Source organism: Acipenser ruthenus, chromosome 16, assembly GCF_902713425.1.
Source record: "Acipenser ruthenus chromosome 16, fAciRut3.2 maternal haplotype, whole genome shotgun sequence".
Classification (NCBI taxonomy): Eukaryota; Metazoa; Chordata; class Actinopteri; order Acipenseriformes; family Acipenseridae; genus Acipenser; species Acipenser ruthenus.
The window spans coordinates 6312263-6333359 of NC_081204.1; the positions used below are offsets into that span (position 1 = coordinate 6312263).

General features: G+C 36.0%; 1 protein-coding gene across 1 annotated transcript; it reads left to right on the forward strand.

Annotated features, from left to right (window-relative positions):
* The first annotated feature begins 18683 nt into the window (after positions 1–18683).
* LOC131697706 (rhodopsin) lies at positions 18684–20192 on the forward strand. Its single transcript, XM_058988595.1, has one exon. The coding sequence runs from the start codon at positions 18773–18775 to the stop codon at positions 19832–19834; it is 1062 nt and encodes a 353-aa protein (XP_058844578.1). The 5' UTR covers positions 18684–18772; the 3' UTR covers positions 19835–20192.
* The last annotated feature ends 905 nt before the right edge of the window (positions 20193–21097 follow it).

Sequence of the window (21097 nt, forward strand, 5' to 3'; positions counted from 1 at the left end):
TTAGACTAAATAATACATTTCATTTTTAGAGTATGGGATATTTTATCCAAAACCAAACAACCTTGTTTATTAACCAACTATGTTGTGTGTCGTTACTGACTAATATGCTAATAAAGGCAAATCTTTGATAGCCTACATTATACAGCCCCAACTATAGAATAAATTAAGTGTTTTTGTGTTGTGTTGCATTCTATCCTATCCTATCCTAAAGTATAAATGCTATAATATTTTTGTATTATTGAAGCAGTAAACATGCTCACTGAAGCCAATTACAGCATCAAGTATTATAAGAGACAGATTCAAAGAGGTTCTTCTTCTTCTTGATAAACAGTAGCCTATATTAAATAGTTTTGTCTATATTTGATATTGTTTTGATGTAACGAAGTAGTAGAGGACCCATCAGCCCTGCAGGAAGCTAGCAGCCTGCTGAAGCAGATATTGTTTGGCTCTTACTTAATTCTAAACATTGAGAACAAAACTATGCCTGGTAACTTTAGAAATTGACCGATATTACAAAGTAACTGTATCAGATACACTATACTGCATGCAATACGAATCTCAGCTGTGAGGCTGTGTTACAGTAGAATGGATGAGGTTCGTTTTGCCCTTTTAAAACACAGACCCGGGCACCAGAATGGCATTTTAGCACTTGCGTGCACTTTTATTTTCACACAAAACAAAAACCTAACTCCCACACTAACTAAACTTTGAACAGTCCTTAAACTAATACACTGGACAGCTAAGCTGTTTAAGTGACATTCACATTATAACACCAACAAAAAGAGTTACACACAACCTTTTTTTTTGTTGTGTTGTTTGTTTCTTTGTTTGTTTTAAACCTCACAGGTGTCTGCACACTGACTGGCTCTCTCTTCATACAGACTGGAGACTGCCCAGAACAAACATTTCTGCCCTGTTAAATACGTGCCTGCTAATCACAGGCAGGTGACATTCATTTACTTTTAGAACCAGGTGTACCTCATCCTGGCTCCTTCCCGTGGCATTCTGGGGAATGTAGTCTTTAAGCCCCTCTTGCACTACATTTGTTTCTCCTCCTCCCCCTAGTCTGCCACTATATATATATATATATATATATATTACAAGAAAAAATCAATCAAAAGCATGCAAGTTCCAGTGCCGCACTTTAAGTAAGAAAGTATGCCACAGTAATTTCATTTGGCTTTCAATGTTATATTGCAGAGAGGAAGTTGGAAGTTGGTAACGTTACTTACATTATGCAAAAAATGTTGTTTATAGCAAAAACTGGTTGACCTTGATGTGAGGGAGATATTTTACCCATGGGAGGAGTAACTGACATCCGCCTATCCTGCAAAATGAATGAAAGCCTAATCTCTGTTTATATCTCATAACATTGCCTATTATTACTGTGTGAGAGTAACTGGCAAGAGAAGTTTGTATGAAATGCTTTTTCTCATAAAACCACAAAATAAATAGAATTGTTTTACCTGTTTATTTTTTATATCAACAGGAGCTTACACTACCAACTAGCCAACACCTCAAAACTAAAAAAAATGGTATATAATAACTGATTGCTTTACCTGCAGTATCGGCACTGTACTTTATATGTTTTGTAGGACTGAAAGGCAATAACTACTGGTGAGGGAAGTAATATAATAAATGCCCTGCGGAACTGAGATTTGTTAGTAATGATTTGAACATAGGGAGCTTAACAGAAATGGCAAGTTTTTCTATAATCAGCGCCATACGTAAAAAGCCTTTTCATGGTAAAACAGGATTTAATTTCGATTCTTAGTGGAGTCTGTACACCTTTCTACAAATAACTGTGTGGAATTCCTATTCTGAACTACCAAAGGGTGCATGCTAAAACACATATTTAGTTAAGCAGTTGCTAACTCACGGAGTGTACAGATTGTTTGAACATGTGTGTCACGAAGCATCACGATATTAAAAGGAACTGACTGCAGCTATTCTAAAGCCACTTATGAAAATCCACAGGCAGGCCAAGAATCTGATTCTCAAAATGATGTCAGTCTGATCTGACCGATGTGAGTGCTGGGATCAGGTAATGCTTTCAAATTAGTGTCCATATTATATCATGAAGTTCCATTTTTAATCGCAACCAGCTTTAAGTGCGATACTGTTCTATCCTTTGAATGAGTAGTGCCCTGCATTGTACCGTTTAACCAGCCTTTGAGACAGAAAATATATAGAATATTGTCTAGATTGTTGTGCGATAGAAGCTGATATCCAACCAGATCAGCATGGCTGTCAGTGAATGGCTTTGCCATGAGTAGGCTTCGGGCTTCCCTGACCTTGAGTAGGGTGAAAATGAATTGCTAATTAATTTAATAATTTTTTAACCCCACTGTGACCTTTCTAGTGGGGCTGTCACCACCTGAATCTAATGATACCTAGAGTCCCCTCTCCCCACATTCAAAGCACATTACATTCCTTCAAAGTATTAGATGAGGAAGATGCTTACAAGGATAGGGTTAGATATCCAAAATAGATAACACCATATTGTAAATGCTTGTGTCGTGCATTTAGTTTTTATAAGCTGGCCTTACATCAGTTGCAGTGAGTTTACAGCTGCTGTTAGTTTCAGTTGTTCAAGTTCAAAGCATTGTTCAAATAACACAAAAGCTTTAGAAGGGGTTTTTTTTTGTCTCAATGATTTGAGTCAAATAAATAGCTTTCCCATTTGTACTGTAAACAAACATCATACCAATATCACATTTCATATTAAAAAAATCTGTTTGGAAACATCAAAAACTATCTCAGTTGTTGGTCCTCTAAAGTCCCTAAGGCTGAAGAAGGACACCTCTTACCTCTCTAAATACACAGTGGCACCCTGGAAAGATTCTGTCATAAAGAGAAAAACATGATGTCTTCCTTGCACAAGATAACGCGTTTGGCAAAATCATATGTCCAGGAATCCTTGAGTAAGATAGACTTATTTATTTTAAATAAGTCTATCTTTTAAAGACATTTTCACACTGTATTTTAGTTGGTGTCTCCACAGTCACACAGTTTTGTTTTAGCGTTCATATACAGACAAATCAACCCAAATCCGGTAGGTTTTAGGTTTAGGGATTCTGCTTCATGCATAATTAGCATTTAAGATGACTGGCCATCAGAAGTTTTATTTATGACTGACAATCTTTTTTTTTTTAATATGAGTAGGATTCTTAAATTAATAGGATCTGTATAAAAGAAAGCGGAGTTGACAGAAGCAGATAAATCCTGTCAAAAAGAAGACAGAGTATAATTTGCTTTAACTGCTTTGAAGTAAAAACTAATAAGGCCCCATGAAGTAATGCATACAATAATAAGGCAAACATTTTCAGATAAATAGAAGAATTGCAAGCCTTCGCTAGAAAAACAAACTTTGAGAGAAATGGTAGGTTAGGAGGTCTTGCATGTTTATTTTAACATTGCATATGTGTAGTAAGAGTTGGCTTAATTGAAGTTTTGGGTTAAAACCAACAGCCTAGGTATATACTTTTTTTCTGTGGGGCTGTTTTCACAAACACAGGCTTCCATGCTTTCACAGCTCCTCAACATCATTTAGCTTCTGTCCTTTTGGGACAATATGTCCATTAATGGGGGTCAGTGGTGGGTGGAAGGAAGCTTCATAGGAATATGGAGACCAGTTCACCGAAAAAAGGGAAGGAAGGGGTTCAAATTGGCAAATATCAAAAATATAAAGAGAGTATATGGAGGGTGTCCAATATACTAGTAGCATGCTCTCTATTAACAGAGCTAACATGAAGTGGAGCTACTTTATGCTACATTCTCCAGAGAGGGAGTAGCGCAGAGGCTGGTTGATCATGCAAACCCTTTGCCAAGATTTATCTTCCAGCAGGATAATGGCCACGAGCATTCATGCATGCTTTCCAAAACTATCAAGTCGAAACAAAGAAAGGCTAAAACTAACAGTGATTGTAAAACCCACTCCAAACTGTTGATCTGCTACACAGAGAGAAAATCTAGCGGGAATAGATTGTTAAGAGCATCTTAGACGAGTAGAGAGATTTCATGTAAGAAACAACGTCAAATTCTGATTCAGTCTAATGGTGGTCCATATGCATGTGTTTGATCCGTAAACGGGTTTATAATATGCTATGTCTGGCTTATTTTCATTTTCATCAACATGTCTTAAGTTAATTGTATGGTATCAATATATATATATATATATATATATATATATATATATATATATATATATATATATATATATATATATATATATATTTTTAATTCATAGTTTAATCAATTTCAATTTCAATTCAATTTCTATCCATTATCAAAAACAGTCAAATGAATAATAAAGGGTGTTCTGACCATTGCGTTTGGTCCTAATTAAAATCATTATATTGTCTTTAATTTGTATTGCTTTATACTGCTGCCAAGTAACACAGTGTTCAAATAAAGAAACCATTTCTATGACTCTTCAATTGAGACAAGCAAAACAAAACACAAATAAAGTACTCAGTACAAACTTATTTATATTTATAATGCCTCAGAGTGTGTGATTTAAGCCTGGTAATACATTGCTGGCATGTATATTGTTTTCAAATATGATTCTTCAGCCAAATGTCTGTTTCATATAATGCTTGTAACACAAATCTGCACATTTCATCATGTTCTTTTTCCTGTATCTGATTTTCAAAATGATTTGAAATTTAATTGTATCCATTCTTTAGATAGCAACAGAACCACACTTTTGGCTTTTCCTCTGAAAGTGAGTTCGTTTGGCAATGTCTGTCCGTCTGTTACCCACAGATACGTTTTCAGGGCACAGTCTGAACTGATTTAAAAACTAATCAGAACAATCTGTGGGTTCATCTTTGCTTGCGGTTCCAAACATGTTTTCATTTATTTATTTATCTTACTGTTTGAATGACAGTTTGATATCACTGTGAGATCGTGCTGATAAATGTTTTAAAAGTTTGTTGAGAAGTCAATCTGATAACTTAACAGATGACGACAAAATCCATACAGTAAAAAAAATGAGTAAAAGTAAAATAAGCTTACAAACATAGCCATTGAATTTAAAGTACACATTTCATACTGAAAAAGGCAATACCAAATGTATTGCGTAAGCAACGTTATAGATCACGTATGAGCAATCAGCAGGTTAAGGATTTGTTAAAGTTAAAAACCAACAACACCTTTTTATCTTTTCCAGTAGTTCCCTTAGAGAGTACAATCTTCTCCTTTGTTATTTATAAATCAGTTAATACATCTTGTATGGGTTGTCAAGCAAACTGCACATGGTGACACCACCCATATAATAAGAGACGGCTTACACACAACATTTACACTTATGTAATTATTTTCTAAATAATGATTCACTGTCATTTCTTGAACACCTTAGCTTTCCTTCCTAATAGTATTCTACCTACAGAACTAGTTTATAAGACCGGTGAATAATGCACACTGTGTATTTTGCACCTCTAGTATACTACCCTATCAAAAAAGCCTTGGTATACGATACTGAATACAATTACCCAAATATACTGCACAACTTCTACATAACACAAAACAAGTATATAACACACATACGTTATCCCAATATTTGTAAAATGGTGCATGTTATATTTTTTTTAAATTACAGTATGGGCCAAGTCAGCCTTTACAACCTACAGTGTGGTGGTCATTCAATAACCAGATAGTTCAATGACTATATGAGCTGAGATAATAAAAAAAGAAAAGGTGATGTTTCCTTCCTTTCGATAAAGCTTTGGCAGGGTAGAAGCAAGAGGTTTTTGTGTGTGTGTCTTGCTTATTGTGGGTATGTGAAAAGAAGAGATTCAATTGAACAGTTTTAAAAAGTCTCCATGGCTAAACTTGACCTCCAGAGAATCACTGCCCTCAGGGACTTTAATTAGTTGTTTGTAAATGTTTTTGTTTTTTAGGACTTACAAATCCAGACTGAAGTAACTTTGCAAAACTGATGTGATTTGGTTTTCTAATATATGACATCCATGTCTTAGTTGGGGTAAACCACAATGCCACAGAGCTTTCCATCTGAGTTAAATTAATTTTTTAACTAAGACACAATTTTTGCTGCATTCTGAAACATTCTCTACAGATCTGAGGTTCAACATGAACCTTATACTGATTCTACACACAATACAAGGAGCTTTCAGGAGCGAGATACATGTCATATTTGCACACCTATAATAATAATAATAATAATAATAATAATAATAATAATAATAATAATAATAACTTTAATTTAAATATAGTGCCATTCACGCCATAGTGTCCCAAGACACTACACAATCAAAATGTCCAAGATACAAATTAACATTGTGAACTTAAATACAAACAAGATAAAAGCTGAATTTTCTAAATACATTGATAAACAGTGTAAGCATAAAAACAAGATGACAAATCTCAGTTCATATTTCAAAACCTAGGAAGCCTAAGAAGAGAAGACAGCCGGAAAGAGGGGTTTTTGAGAAAGGTTTTAAACTGAGAAACTGAAGTAGAATTTCGAATGCAGCTGGGCAGAGAGTTCCACAAGGAAGGGGCAATGCAACTAAAGCTACACTCACCAAGAGGAATACGCTCGGGTGAAATGCATTGAAGAAGTCCAGAATTGGAAGACCTAAGCTGTCTCCCGAGAATGTATGGGCTAAGAAGGTCCATGATGTAAGAAGGACCCTGACCACGTAGGGCCTTGTTTGTCAGCAGCAGAATCTTGAAAGTGACACGGAAACAGGTAGCCAATGCAAACCCTCAAGAACAGGAGTAATGTGTTCAGTCAAGATTCTAGCTGCTGCATTTTGTACCAACTGTAAACGATTGATAAAGCAAGCAGGAAGACCAGCAAAAAGGGCATTGCAATAATTTAAGCTAGAAGTGACAAAGGCATGGATCTCAGCATTCTTGGGAGACAGGAAACGACAGATTCTAGAGTTTTTTGTTTAATTGGAAGAACCCTGCCTTCACCACTGTAGAGATGTGTCAAACGATATTCAAACACCTTAACTTCAGACCACCAAGGAAGCATTAAGGGAACAATCACTAAAAGAACAAGAAAACTCAGGGAGAGAGTAAAGCGGGGGTTTAGACCCTACCACCAGCAATTCAGTTTTGTTAGCATTTAATTTCAAGAAATTACTTGACATCCATGCTTCTACACCAGCCAGATAGACATCTATAGCCATAGATGTTATAACAGTATTTAAGATGGCAGAAAAGGCAATGTAAATTGCTGTGGTATTGATTTTATCTGGCTTTCTTTTTTTTTATAACAAATGTTTCAACCTTAAGAAAGACACACTTTTGGCATTTACTTTTAGCATTAGCATTGAGTGTTTTATAGTTATGGTGAAGTATTTATACAAAACCAGATAGAACATACACTAAGCAATACTGTGCAATGTAGAATTTGAACATATTTAAAATGTCTTATGGTAAGCACTGGTGAGCTTACCTTGACTTTAAAAAATGTACTTGGAAGACATGCAGCTGACTGAGCATGTCCTGATCTGTGACAAAACAAGTTACTGGCACAGTAATACTATAGATCCTACATATCATTAGGTCAGTAGATATCAGGCTTAACTTAAGGTAACAGCCCACACATTGTTGAGGCAAAATTACAAAGCAAAAAACAGCACTTAACTTGAAGGTTCAAAACACAGAACGATTTATGCTGCATGGCGAATATTCAGCATCCCCCATAATTTTGTTTTCATTAAGGCATCTTCAGCAATGTTATCCGCCCAACTTCTGTGATGGTTTGCATTTCATTTTCAAAGTTCAACAGAAAACAGGTTATTTAACTATTTAAAAAAAAAAAAAAACTATAAAAACGAATGATATCAGAGCACAGCTGTGCATCGTGAAGATGATCCTGGAAGACAACTTGAATTAGATGTGTATTCCAGTAACTTATTTTCTGTTTCAAAGTTTTGTAAACTTAGCAGGGAGGTAAACCACAACACAATCACATCTTCAGCTAAAAAGTAGCCAGAAGTTTGTGTTCGTCTAAACATAGATTTTGAATAATGCTGACTAGTTATAAAATGTTTAAACAGATATAAAAGAAAAACACAGACTTTAATAAAGTAATTTGGAATTGAATGACTGGGAAGATAAAAGGAAACAGGTAAAGGCAAAGTCAATTGCTGGTAATTGTATTTAGGCGCACAGCCCAGTGTTAAAAAGTTAAAGTAGGAAAAATATGTTGGTAGTTACTGTACCTAAACATACATCTTAGTACAAGCTAGTACATGCATTTTAATTTCTATCAATTTCAATAATACCATGTCTCAGTTGCAAAATTAAATTCTGTACATATTTAAATTGGCTCTGCACTAAGAATTTACAAAATACTGTTCATGCAGATGGGATTACATAAATACGGAAGTGTCCTAGTGCCAATTAAAAAAAAAAAGTATCTCCTATGTAGGACTTTTTAACTCCTAGCTAGGACTTTATATCTCCTACGTAGGACTTTATATCTCCTACGTAGGACTTTATGTCTCCTTTGTAGGACTTTTTAACTCCTACGTAGGACTTTTTAAAAAAAATATAATTTGTAAATCCAGTTGAGCAAAGATGCATATTATAGTCCAGGAAAAAAAAAATTGTATTGATATGAAAAAGCAAAAGCAGCAACATCTCAAATATCATGTGATAATGAATGATGGCTCTTCATAGTGCATATTATTTGCAGTACATTTTTATAACACATTTCTATAATGTGCACCTTGTGTATATTTTGCACCCTATAAAAACACTGTCATATACTGTATAGTATACAGATCACCTTGTATATAATGTATAATAATGTATATAGCTTGCAGAAATTCTCCCAAAAATTGTGAAAGAGGGTGCATTATACACTCAGAAATGTCTTGTAAATGGTGAGAGAAGCCATCAGCCCTCTAGCCTCTACATCCTGTCACTCATCAGACATCTCTGCCAAATAGTGACATCTGCTGGGAGACTCATCCAGTGCCTGGTTGGCTCTGGCTGTGTACCACACACTGTGAAATATTTCCAGTTATCCTCCACCCAGCGTGGATCAGCCAATATGGCAGTGTAAGAGAAGGAGCCTCCCAAAGCCGATTCCGATCAGGAAACTCAACTCATTCAGATCAGGAAAGGTCCCAGCCTGGGTCTGGCAGGGCTAAAGTTTACAAAAGCATTACTCAAGAGGCTAATAACTGCAGGCGTTCATGACAGGGCCTGATTCAATTCATTTTTTTTTTTGCTTGAAGAAAAATGATGAGGAAAATTTTTAATTAATGTATTTAAGAGGTGGAATATAACATTTCCCCCCTAGATAAATAACGTGGTTGTCAAATAATTTGTGTTGTTTTCTTGAAAATATAATAATAATAATAATAATAATAATAATAATAATAATAATAATAATAATAATAATAATAATAATAATAATAATCTTCAGTTGTAACCCAACCACTGCCTTCAGGCTTTCTGTTTTCCTCAAATACAGGTACATGATGTGTGGGAGGAAGGTCAGCTCTGCACTGCTCAAGGCTACCTGTACATAATTGCACTTCTTATCACAAAAGCGGTTTGCTTCATATGGTATCTTCAATTGCCAAAAGATTACTCATGATTAACCAAATCATGTCTGGTAATGGTTTTATTCTGGTAAAATACTTTAAAATAAAATATATGCGAGTAAATATTTAATCAAAATTCAGATCACAATTAGTTCGTATCTGAGAATTTCAACCCAATCATTTGTCCTTCAAATGAAACCAACAAAAAAGGTGATTGTGAAATAATATTTTATATGATTCCATCCAACAACGTTATCAGCAATTGTTAACAGATTTAATTAAAATGGAGAATCAGCAAGGAGAGCAAAAGGTATACCAATGGTTCATTTATGAAAATGCAGCTTACATTATTTCTTTGTTTCATGTCCTATAACCTATGATCAAAGGGAAGGCCTATTTATTAAAAGGGAATAATAAAACACTGACAGTAAAAACAACAAAGTGACAAGTTCAAGCCTATTCAGTATCATTCAGGCCCTGAAAAACAAAATAAACATGGGAAGATTAAAGGCAAGTCATTTCTTGACTCTGATAAGCTACAACAACCAGAAAGTAGGATGCACAGACAAGATAAAAGATAACAGTAACTGTGGTAGCAAGACCAGTCACCCAGGGCAGCCAGGCAACACTTATAATGATCAGGCATTGGGGCCAGTTCACTTCTTCGTTTACATTGGTCACCAAGAATCACACGCTAGCATTGGCATAAATTAGTATCTTGACATGGAGAAATTCACAACTCTTTAGGAAAGGTCACAAACAACGTGTAAGGTTGGAAAAGTTTTTTTTAAACATATCACAGTTTTTAATTGGCCTTCTTCAAGGATGCCACTGACACAGTTTCTCCCAAACAGTGTCATTTTTATATATTGTCATTATTAGCCTACCTAAGCCAATTAAAGAGTTGCATATTTATTTCTCATTTGAAACATACATTTGTGCAAAGATATGGCCTACACAGGTTAATCACTTCTATGCTTTCCTGTTACTGTATTCCATGTCTCCAATTCAAGCCCCCATGTCTGTTTTAGCTCACAATCTCCCCCACTCGTTTCAGAGCTTTTTTTCCCTTTGTACTACTGATAGCAGTAATACTCAGGCAATATTTTTTTAATAAAAATGCACACTGCTACCTGATTAATAACAGAGAGAACATCAGATTTTTTTTTATATATCTGGCACTGAGCCTGCGCTTCTTTCATGAACAGCTTAATTTAAGTAATAAAACACAAACATTTTATTTTGAAAAGAATAGCCATTCTGATCTTTGTTACTAAATGTTGTGAATCCAAGAACAGTTTTGTGAATGATATGTGACTGACACCCTCCTTATCTTCACTTCCCCCATTAGCAAACCCTAAAAAAGAGAAGGGTAGAAAGGCTATCAAAATAGTGGGCCTCATTCCCAGATTGTATATTGAAGCCCTTTACATTACAAAGGGAGCTGTAGCTTTAGTACAGCCCATTAAATGTCTGACATAAAGACACACAAATACGTCATTCAGAGAATCCAGCCTGAGGTTTTAGGATACCTGTATGCATACCTTTTTCGTTTAAATTCAAGTCAAGTCTACAGACGGATATAGTTGCTCTTTTGAAAGTTGTATCCTCTGGAGTTTATAGAAAGAGGATTAGCCGTACACTTCAAAGCAAAAGCCAAATCCCACGTTATTTATGAGGAACCACTGGAAAGAACAATTGCTTGCTCTGGTAACCTTCACAGTCCAGTGTTCTGCTGGGGGCTACATAGTGGATTATCCAGGCACTAAGAAAACCAGGGGTTAATATATTGAAAACCCATCATTTTGGCCACCAGCTTGAAATGCTTCTTCTTGGATGAGAAATTATTAAATTCTATTAGCACCCTTGATATTATGCATATATTTGCATATATGGTTGGTTACATAATTTGATTCCCTTCTTAACAAATGTAGATATGTTCGGCCTTGATCATCATGACTGAAACTGTCTTTCAACAGAAAAATGAATCTCCTATACATCCCAGTACATGTCAGGTTTTTAATTTGCATCAGTATGAACTACATATCACATATGTTTTTTCTCCCTGTATGTAATATTGTTAAACTAATTTTTAATTCCATATTACTCATTACAGAATCTAATACAAAAATAGCAGATGGCCCTGGAACAGGGTTATAAATATTGTTTGTGAGTAGGTTGCTGATCTTCCCCAGAGTGAGAAACTCAAATCTTGGCCCTGTTGGATAAATATGATTAAGGAGGCCTGGTGAGTAGGACGTCACCGAGCGAATCTGTACAGAACATTACTACATCTAACAAATCACTAGAAAGAAGACATTGTAGAACTTCATTAATTACACAACAAGGAGTAATAATTCCACTTGACAGTGTATAAGGAACGACCAGAAAGAGTATGCAGTTTATGTATAACATCATTCGCTCACAGATTATAACCACAATCTAATAATATTTGAGTAGTATGACATGTAAACAAGAGGTAATTTTGCCCATATTTGGTAATTCTCCAATAATCAAGATGATGTGCTTTAAATTAAAAAATATATATTTGTATGCAGTATTACTGTCTTCTTGAAATGAAGCTTTTGGGCATTCCCCTTACAGGACCTCAGTGATTAGTGTTTATATTTGTCAGGCTCAACATTTTTTCCAAGTTTTTTTTCCCTCTCTCAGAGTGGCTCAGCTAGCACTGTACTACTTTCCCACAGTCCTGCACCATATAAAGCTCCTTGCTGGAACAGAGTCCCTGTTTACTACACTCTTCACGTCAGCGGGTCGTCATTTCGTGTGCTGATCTATAAGTCAGCGCGTGCATCACTCGAGTGTAGATTTGATTTTGCAATGCTCCATGTAGGAGATTTTATAAATGAGTGACGCACATGTTATCTTGCTCTGGATACTCTGTGTGTGACGAAAAGGAAGTTAATATTGGCTCATATATTTGTGGACAATATGTTCATCAGAAAGGCAGGACAGGTTTCCTCTGAAGCAAAGCCACTTCACCTAGCCAACTGTACTTTGACTCAGTTTCCACATCTTCATTGTCCTCTCTAGGGTGTCATTTTCCTCAGGGAGGCTAAAGGAAGTTGATCCTCAAAGAAAGGAAACAATGTGGAAATGTCCCACACCGTTTCATTCAGTGCATTTCACAGGAGAAACAGGAATTTCTGTGTAATACAGCTATGTGAGCCAACTCATTTACAATAGTTTTCTCAAAATAAGAAAGAAAGAAAGAAAGAAAGAAAGAACAAAAGAAAGAAAGAAAGAAAGAAAGAAAGAAAGAAAGAAAGAAAGAAAGATTAAAGCTGGACAGGTTTAGAAAAACTAAATGTGTATTACATTTGGAAAGAATTACTATATTGAACAAATCACTAGAAAGAAGACATCATATAACTTTATAAATGACACAAGACATAATAATTCCACCTGAAAGTAATCTCTCTCTCTCTCACTCTCTCTCTCTGTACACAGCAGCTCACATGATGTACTGAACATAGTATTTAGAGCTAAGAAACAAGCATACCTATTTGTTAGCTTGGAATGAGTTAAGACTTATGGTCAATTATAAGCCCATTGTGATTTGCTTTCACATTTCCTGTTATCTCTCAGCTGAGCTGACAGTTCAATTCACCCAAAGATGTATGTCTCCACCTCACTAAAACTAACACATACAATAGTGCAACAGCTGAGCTGTGGGGGGTTTATTTATCCCTTAAGATAAACGGTCCCATTGCAGATTTCCCAATAAAGCAGACACTTTATGTGGATCTTTCGATGTGATAAATACCCAAACGCATATGCAACCACTGCAATACTGAACATTATATGTGGAAAATGGGCAGCTTGAATCTGTTTCATCTATATATTTAAAGGGGAATCTAGTCTGTGGCCCACCTCCCCAGGATATCTTTACACAGGACACATGTTTACAAGACAACTAAATCAACAAGAAAAGTTTAACCTAATTATAAATTAGTAATAGAACCCATGACAGGGAAAAAAAAAAAAAACACCCACAGATTCAATAAGTATGGATAAAACTTAAGCACTATTAACCCCTACAGGGCACTTCAACGCACATGCAGTTCTGTGCATGCAAGCTCCTGTAATATAGAAGGGCCTGTGGAGTATTGCTGATAAGTTTAAAGTGGACTGGGTTTACCTGGATTACTGAAGCAACAAAGATATTCTCTGAGGCAATTTCCCAGTAAATGGCAGCTCAGACCGTCAGCCATTGCACCTCACCAGAGCGGTCTGTACCTCATCATGTGTGACATTGCATTTCATTGCTGAGGTGTGATTAACCTAAACTGACCAAAAAACAAAACAAAAAAAAAACTGTTCCTTTTGGGGGTTTTGTTTCATTCCTAATACTTCTTAAGGGTTTGGGCTCTGCCTTTGTGCACTCGCATTTCATGTCTGAAAACATACAGTGCATAAAACAACTGATGTGAATCTATTCATATTGTAAAACTCTTCATTAGAAAGATCAAAATGTCAAAAGCAGACCGGCAATCTGGTTTCTTTAGGGGGCGGAGATGGATGTCATACAATAATGAAAACAATGCAATGAAGTCTCTTAGGATTCCTGGCCTGGTGTTATGCAAATGCTCATTTCATTACCCTGCAGCAAGAAACGAGAACAATATAAACTGGTCTTGGAGCATTTGTTTCTAATTTATTTATGTTAGAGCACCAGGTCACACTGCAGATGTACATCTAATATGCATGTTATTACTGGCATATGTTAAGGACACTTTAATAGAGCATAGCCACTTGATATTACCCCAGAGATGGGTACCAATGCTGTGAGACCTTCCCAAAGTCTTTGGGATCTCAATCACTTTCTTGCTTGTCTGCTTATGGTTAACTGAACTCAGCATGGACGTCTCTGGGTTACAGATGAAATATTAAAGTCAATTGATTGTGTTACCTTGAAAAAACCCTCTGCAATATAAAAGTCAATGGCATGTACACATTCAGGTACAGAAAAGGGTGTGTGTTGAGAGGGACTGGATAGTGTATGCTCTGAAGCTTTATATTACTGTATAAAGTGTAGCTTCATTTTATTATTTTACAGTATATTTGCAAATGTTTTTTTTTTTTTTTTTACACAAGTAGATCACTTCAGCAAATGAACAATTTGAACTCCAACCTTATTTGACGAGGTTTATAATTGGTTTGACGTATCAGAAAACAGGGACACTGAAGATATTGGATATAAAGAATTCAGGTGTAAAAACAGTAAAGCACTTTTACGAGCTCTGCAGTAAACTGTTCCAGCTTGTGCTTTTTTTCAGTAACCCTGCTTATAATATAGGTGTAGATTACTACTGTAAAATGTTGCATGAAGAGGTCATACAGTACAGTACATTCAGCTTATATGAACAGTTTGTTAAACTAGAGATGGATTCATCTCCTCATTAATCATCTGCTGTTTTAACAGTTTGAAAATTTGAAAATGAACCTGAAGAAGACTCAAGTCATGTTCAATAAATATACCACTCCACAGGCAATTGAAGTCAATGGGATCAAGATTGAATAAGTCAATAACTACGTATACTTAGGACAGTTCGTTTCGGAGAACCAAATGTGCAAAATCAACAGAAGAGCAAAAATGGGCTGGAGTGATTTTGGAAGATTAAGCATGGTTCTGTAAGGGAAAATGCCCTTATGCCTCAAGAGGTATAACTTATGGATGCAAAACCTCGACCCTCAATGCAAAGATGACTCAAAAATTACAAACGACTCAACGAAGTATGGAGAGATGCATGCTGGGAATAACAAGAAGACACAGGAAAAGGAAGGAATAGATAAGAGCACAAACAAAAGTATACAGTGTTATTATAAGAGTGAAAAAACTGAAATGGCAGTGGGCCAGACATGTAGCAAAAAGAACAGACCATCGCTGGAACAAGGAGATACTAGACTGGATCCCAAGAGATATAAAGCGACCAAGAAGAAGACCTCCAGGAAGATGGCAAGATGAAATTAGGAAACACGCCGGAGCAACGTGGATGAGGGATGCAGCAGACAGGCTTTTGTGGAAGAATCTTGGGGAGGCCTTCATCCAGCAGTGGATTGAAAAAGGCTGAAGATGATTATATATATATATATATATATATATATATATATATATATATATATATATATATATATATATACTGAGAGCATGGTTGTTCCACAGGTATTCCATTTCCCTCATGGAAAGATAGACAGCATTATAACTAACTTTTTTCATTTTGTTTTCTCATGCGGTGTGTAAAAATGAATAAATGCGGTTTAGATCAAATTTTATTAAATTTGACCTCATGAATGATTAACTGCATATCACAAGCAGAGCTTGCTGGGCCGCCAAGAGCCTTCATGGGCCCATGAAGGAATCAGCGTATATTCAGAATATATATATATTCAAAGAGCCAGCTGCCCAACGTTTCGATATGTTATACATATCTTTCTCAAGGCAGTATATGTTTGAATCCAAACATTCAAGGTATTTATAGGTTTTTGATGGCATGACAATGACTTGTTATTTTTTATACTCAAATCCATGATTTATTCTTACATGATGTAAATCTGTATTAATTCTAATTAATATTAGTTTATATAAACTTCTATTTATAGTATCATGCAATGCTGGCTCTGATGATCAGCCTTGATTTGGCCTCCCCAGCGCATCAGCATGCACAACTTTTGAATGAATTTTGTTTATTTATTTAAATGTTATATATTTATTGGAGTTAATTACCAGTAGTTCATTCTTTTCTGTTGAGTCCCGCTAGCATAATCGCGTTCAGTCTTAGTCTATTTCTTTTCTTCTTCTATATGTCACATTGTCTAATTTTAGCTGTTCTAATACTACAAACTTTATATAATTTATTGAAATACATTTTTGCCTTTGTGGCAGCGGACCCTGGGGAAATTTCCCTGGCCTCCCTGCCCGGTGCTGTCACATGCTATGTTATTATTACAATCCACGAAATTCCCCGAAGACTTGACCCCAAACACAATCACCAGTAATGTTATGAACATGTATTGAGGTGCAAATTAAATGTGCAGCTCATGTTCAAGATCCAAGATAGACCATTTTTACCGGAATTAGTTGATTTATTTTGAAAACGGAGTAGGTGACTTGTATGCTAACGTTTAAAAAAAAAACATTAGCAAAAAATTGATATTTTTTTTGTTTTTTTTAAATTAAACATAACCATATGGTTTCATTTGATAAAATGACCCTATGAAAAAATATGTTCAAATGTTGATTTACAGATTAATTTATGTCTGAAGCATGTGTGTGCAGAAAATGGCTTGAATAGGAAACAGTAAATCTAAAAAGACAAATACAAATGGGTAAGGCTAAATACTAATTAAATTAATTACTGTTGGAAAAGTAGACCATGGTTCCTTCTAGATAAAACTGTATAGACAATAATGTGATAATCTGTGTAATTTACTACCCAATTTTTAAGTCATTTCCATTTTCTAAGGTACAGTTCACAGGAAAATCATTATTTGTTAGCTTCCATGCAAGGGTGTGTAAAAAGAATTATATCACATTCTGCAGCTACTTAAGTGAAATCCCATTAGACTAGTTATTATTATTATTTATTTCTTAGCAGACGCCCTTATCCAGGGCAACTTACAATTGTTACAAGATATCACATTATACATTATTTTTACATACAATTACCCATTTATACAGTTGAGTTTTTACTGGAGCAATCTAGGTAAAGTACCTTGCTCAAGGATACAGCAGCAGTGTCCCCCACTGGGGATTGAACCCACAACCCTCCGGTCAAGAGTCCAGAGCCCTAACCATTACTCCACACTGCTGCCCAATAGTTCAACAATATGTACATGTACAGACATAGGCTGACAGACAGACACTGGACAATATGTAACATTACTTACTGTACCACTTGACTGATTAAAAAAAAAAAAAAAACACTTAGTAATTATAATTATTTTGGCTCTGTCTTATTGGTCTATTGTGGAATATAGACTCACTGTTGAGATAAATGTTTTGTCTAACTACAAAATTGTATACACCATAAGAAAAAGTTTTTAATTTTGAGCAGACATGAAAAGTGCAACAGAAAGCTGCAAATGACTTCTAAAAACATTTTCAAATGTCTAGTGCCTTATTCTTAAACGTCTGCTCACATCATATTTGAAATATATTTAAGTGTTTGTAAATATTTTTAACAAAATCAATGATACGCTGCATTGATGTGGTAAACTTACTTTCTAATCGCCCTGTATATTACTTCTTTGGAGTTAAGCTAATATATATGAAAGATACAATTAGTCAAGGGTATGTTGTATGTTGTATGTTAGCTTGAAAATACTGCAACAAACAACAAAACACAATCTGCACGCTGATCATTTTATGAAGAGCGCAGTTCAATTCTGACCACCAGGAGGCACCTTAACACAGTAAATGCAGGGCAGAATAAAAAATAAATAAATAAATAAGTAACCTTTCAAAGCTGTTTATTTCTTACACATGGCAAATCATTCTTACTGTGTAGGTGGGGCAATGAAAGAACCATTTTTACCTGTATTGACAGTCATGGGTGGCTCCATAGGTGTTTTAGGAAGTAATAGGCAGCAAAATATACTACTACAAAATGTTTAGCTGTATTTCAGTTAATTGTACTGACACTATGCAGGAAAAATGTGACCTCTCTCATATATTACATGGTAATGTTACAAAATGATAAACAAATGACTCAGTGATGCTTAGTTAGTTGTTTCTCCTTCGAGAATTTCCTCGATAAGAAAAATCAAATTTCAGAATCGCCTACAAAACACATACTGTATCAAATAAGAAATACAGAGCTAATAGGTTCAGATCTCTTAATACCGTAGTACTTCATAGTGAGCACCTAATGTTTTTTGTTTAACGTATGCAATGTATGGTGTAGGGATTTTGTTAATCATAATCATAACACAGATTATTCACTCATGACACAAATCTTAGATGTGCAAAGGCAGCTGCAATCTTAATAACTTGATGAGTAGCCAGTTATGTTTGCAGCCTTGACTGGATTATTGCTTAGAGGTGCCTAAATGGTTTTGTGCTGACAGAAGGTCAATGGTAATCCAAGGTGGGCCTTTAAAAGCACCTTCGCAGTGCTTGGATCCATTTGTAGCAAGGGCCATATCTGTATCTGAACAACAAAGGCAAGCAGAGGTGCACTTCAAGCAAGGGCTCATAAGCAACCGCAACGATGAACGGCACAGAGGGTCCCGACTTCTACGTCCCCATGTCGAATGCGACTGGGGTGGTGCGAAGCCCCTTCGAATACCCACAATACTATCTTGCTGAACCATGGAAGTATTCGGCACTGGCAGCCTACATGTTTTTTCTTATCCTCACTGGCTTCCCCATCAACTTCCTGACCCTGTATGTCACCATCCAGCACAAGAAGCTGAGGACCCCTCTAAATTACATTCTATTAAACCTGGCTGTGGCTGATCTGTTCATGGTTTTCGGAGGCTTCACCACAACAATGTACACATCGATGAATGGCTACTTTGTCTTCGGGACCACTGGGTGCAACATTGAAGGATTCTTTGCTACCCTCGGAGGTGAAATCGGTCTGTGGTGCCTGGTGGTGCTGGCTATTGAGAGGTACATAGTTGTCTGCAAGCCCATGAGCAACTTCCGATTTGGTGAAAACCATGCCATCATGGGAGTTGTATTCACCTGGATAATGGCCCTGTCTTGTGCTGCTCCACCTCTTTTCGGATGGTCCAGGTACATCCCAGAAGGCATGCAGTGCTCATGCGGAATTGACTATTACACTCTGAAGCCTGAGGTGAACAACGAGTCCTTTGTGATCTACATGTTCGTTGTCCACTTCTTCATTCCACTGATCATCATCAGCTTCTGTTATGGCCGCCTGGTCTGCACTGTCAAGGAGGCTGCCGCCCAGCAGCAGGAGTCTGAGACCACCCAGAGAGCTGAGAGGGAAGTCACCCGAATGGTCATCCTCATGGTCATCTCCTACCTGGTATGCTGGACTCCTTATGCTAGTGTAGCCTGGTACATCTTCACCCACCAGGGAAGTCATTTCGGCCCTGTCTTCATGACAACCCCAGCTTTCTTTGCCAAGAGCTCTGCCCTTTATAATCCTCTCATCTACATTCTCATGAATAAGCAGTTTCGTCACTGCATGATCACAACCCTTTGCTGTGGCAAGAACCCTTTCGAAGAGGAAGAAGGCTCTGTTTCCGCGTCCAAGACAGAGGCTTCCTCTGTATCCTCCAGTTCTGTCTCTCCAGCATAAAAAACCTCTCTTCAAAGCGACTAACAAATACATCGTCAACGAAATATATTTCTGCTCCCGGTACCGACTGAATGCTATATGTCTACAGAAATAACAGAATTAACTTTTTTTGTATTTTTTACAAAGCAGTTTATTAAACCAAAAGACTGTTAAACCCGAGGACGGCACATTCTGTCCAAATGACTGTTGTTTCTGTATGTGCAGTGAGTCCAATATAATGATGTATAAGATATTTTTAGGACAAAGGAAAATACCTTAAAACCTTTATAGTTGGACTTTATCTGTAATCAGCTTTATCTGATTGTAGAGGCATGTAATCAATGCAACGTAAAATAAACAGCACTTTGCAAATGTATAACTTTGTTTCTCTTTTATTGTCCACCAACACATTTTATAATATGATTTGTACTGTATATGACCAGGAACTTGGTTATGTATAATGTTCATAAGGATTTATTTTAAACTAGGTGGGGGTCACTAAAGCAGCAAATTGCTAAAAAAATATATATATAAAAAAGAAATGCTATCTATTTCAAATGTCAGTACAATCCTTGTAGGATTACCATGCTTCAAAGTATATCTCTTACAACTAAGTCACCTCCAATTTCTCCTCCAGCGGTTTTAAATACCTTATACTGCTTAAGATGCAGATTAGGCAACACAACCGTTTAATATGATTTAGCTTTACATGCAAGGTTATTTAAATTTAACAGTGACCCTTACATTGATTTGACAATCTAAAGAAATCAATCCAGACTTTCTAAAATGGATTGTAGATGAAGATTACGACGGATATCGTCTATCTGAAAAACATTTTATGAAAATTAAACACACACACACAAACTGAATTTAATGCAAGTCTTTTTGAAGTATCTTTGAAAACAGATAACATTCTCACGCATATCTCCTAGCTAACATTTCCTAATAGCTGATGCATATCTATTGCAAATCTTCAAGCTCTAACTATGGGTAAATTTACAGAAGTGGTATGTATTATTGTAGAATAAGTAGTACATTTTAATGGGAGTATTTTTCCCTTGTAATATTAAGGAATGTTCAAACTACATCTGACCTACACAGGGGCAGATCTAGACTGTCATGAAGGGGGGTTACCTGATACGAAACATACCATTAAAGTAAACAATACATTGACATTTTTAGCGAAAGGGGGGGATCTGCCCCTGCTATACTTGCCAGCTCATCAGTTTAAGCGATCAAATCCTAAAGATTAAGTATAATCCTTAAATTATAGCTGACAGAATG

What these genes read in the sequence shown, in the direction of transcription:
- LOC131697706 (XM_058988595.1), top strand. Translation starts at nt 18,773, where the DNA reads ATGAACGGCACAGAGGGTCCCGACTTCTACGTCCCCATGTCGAATGCG.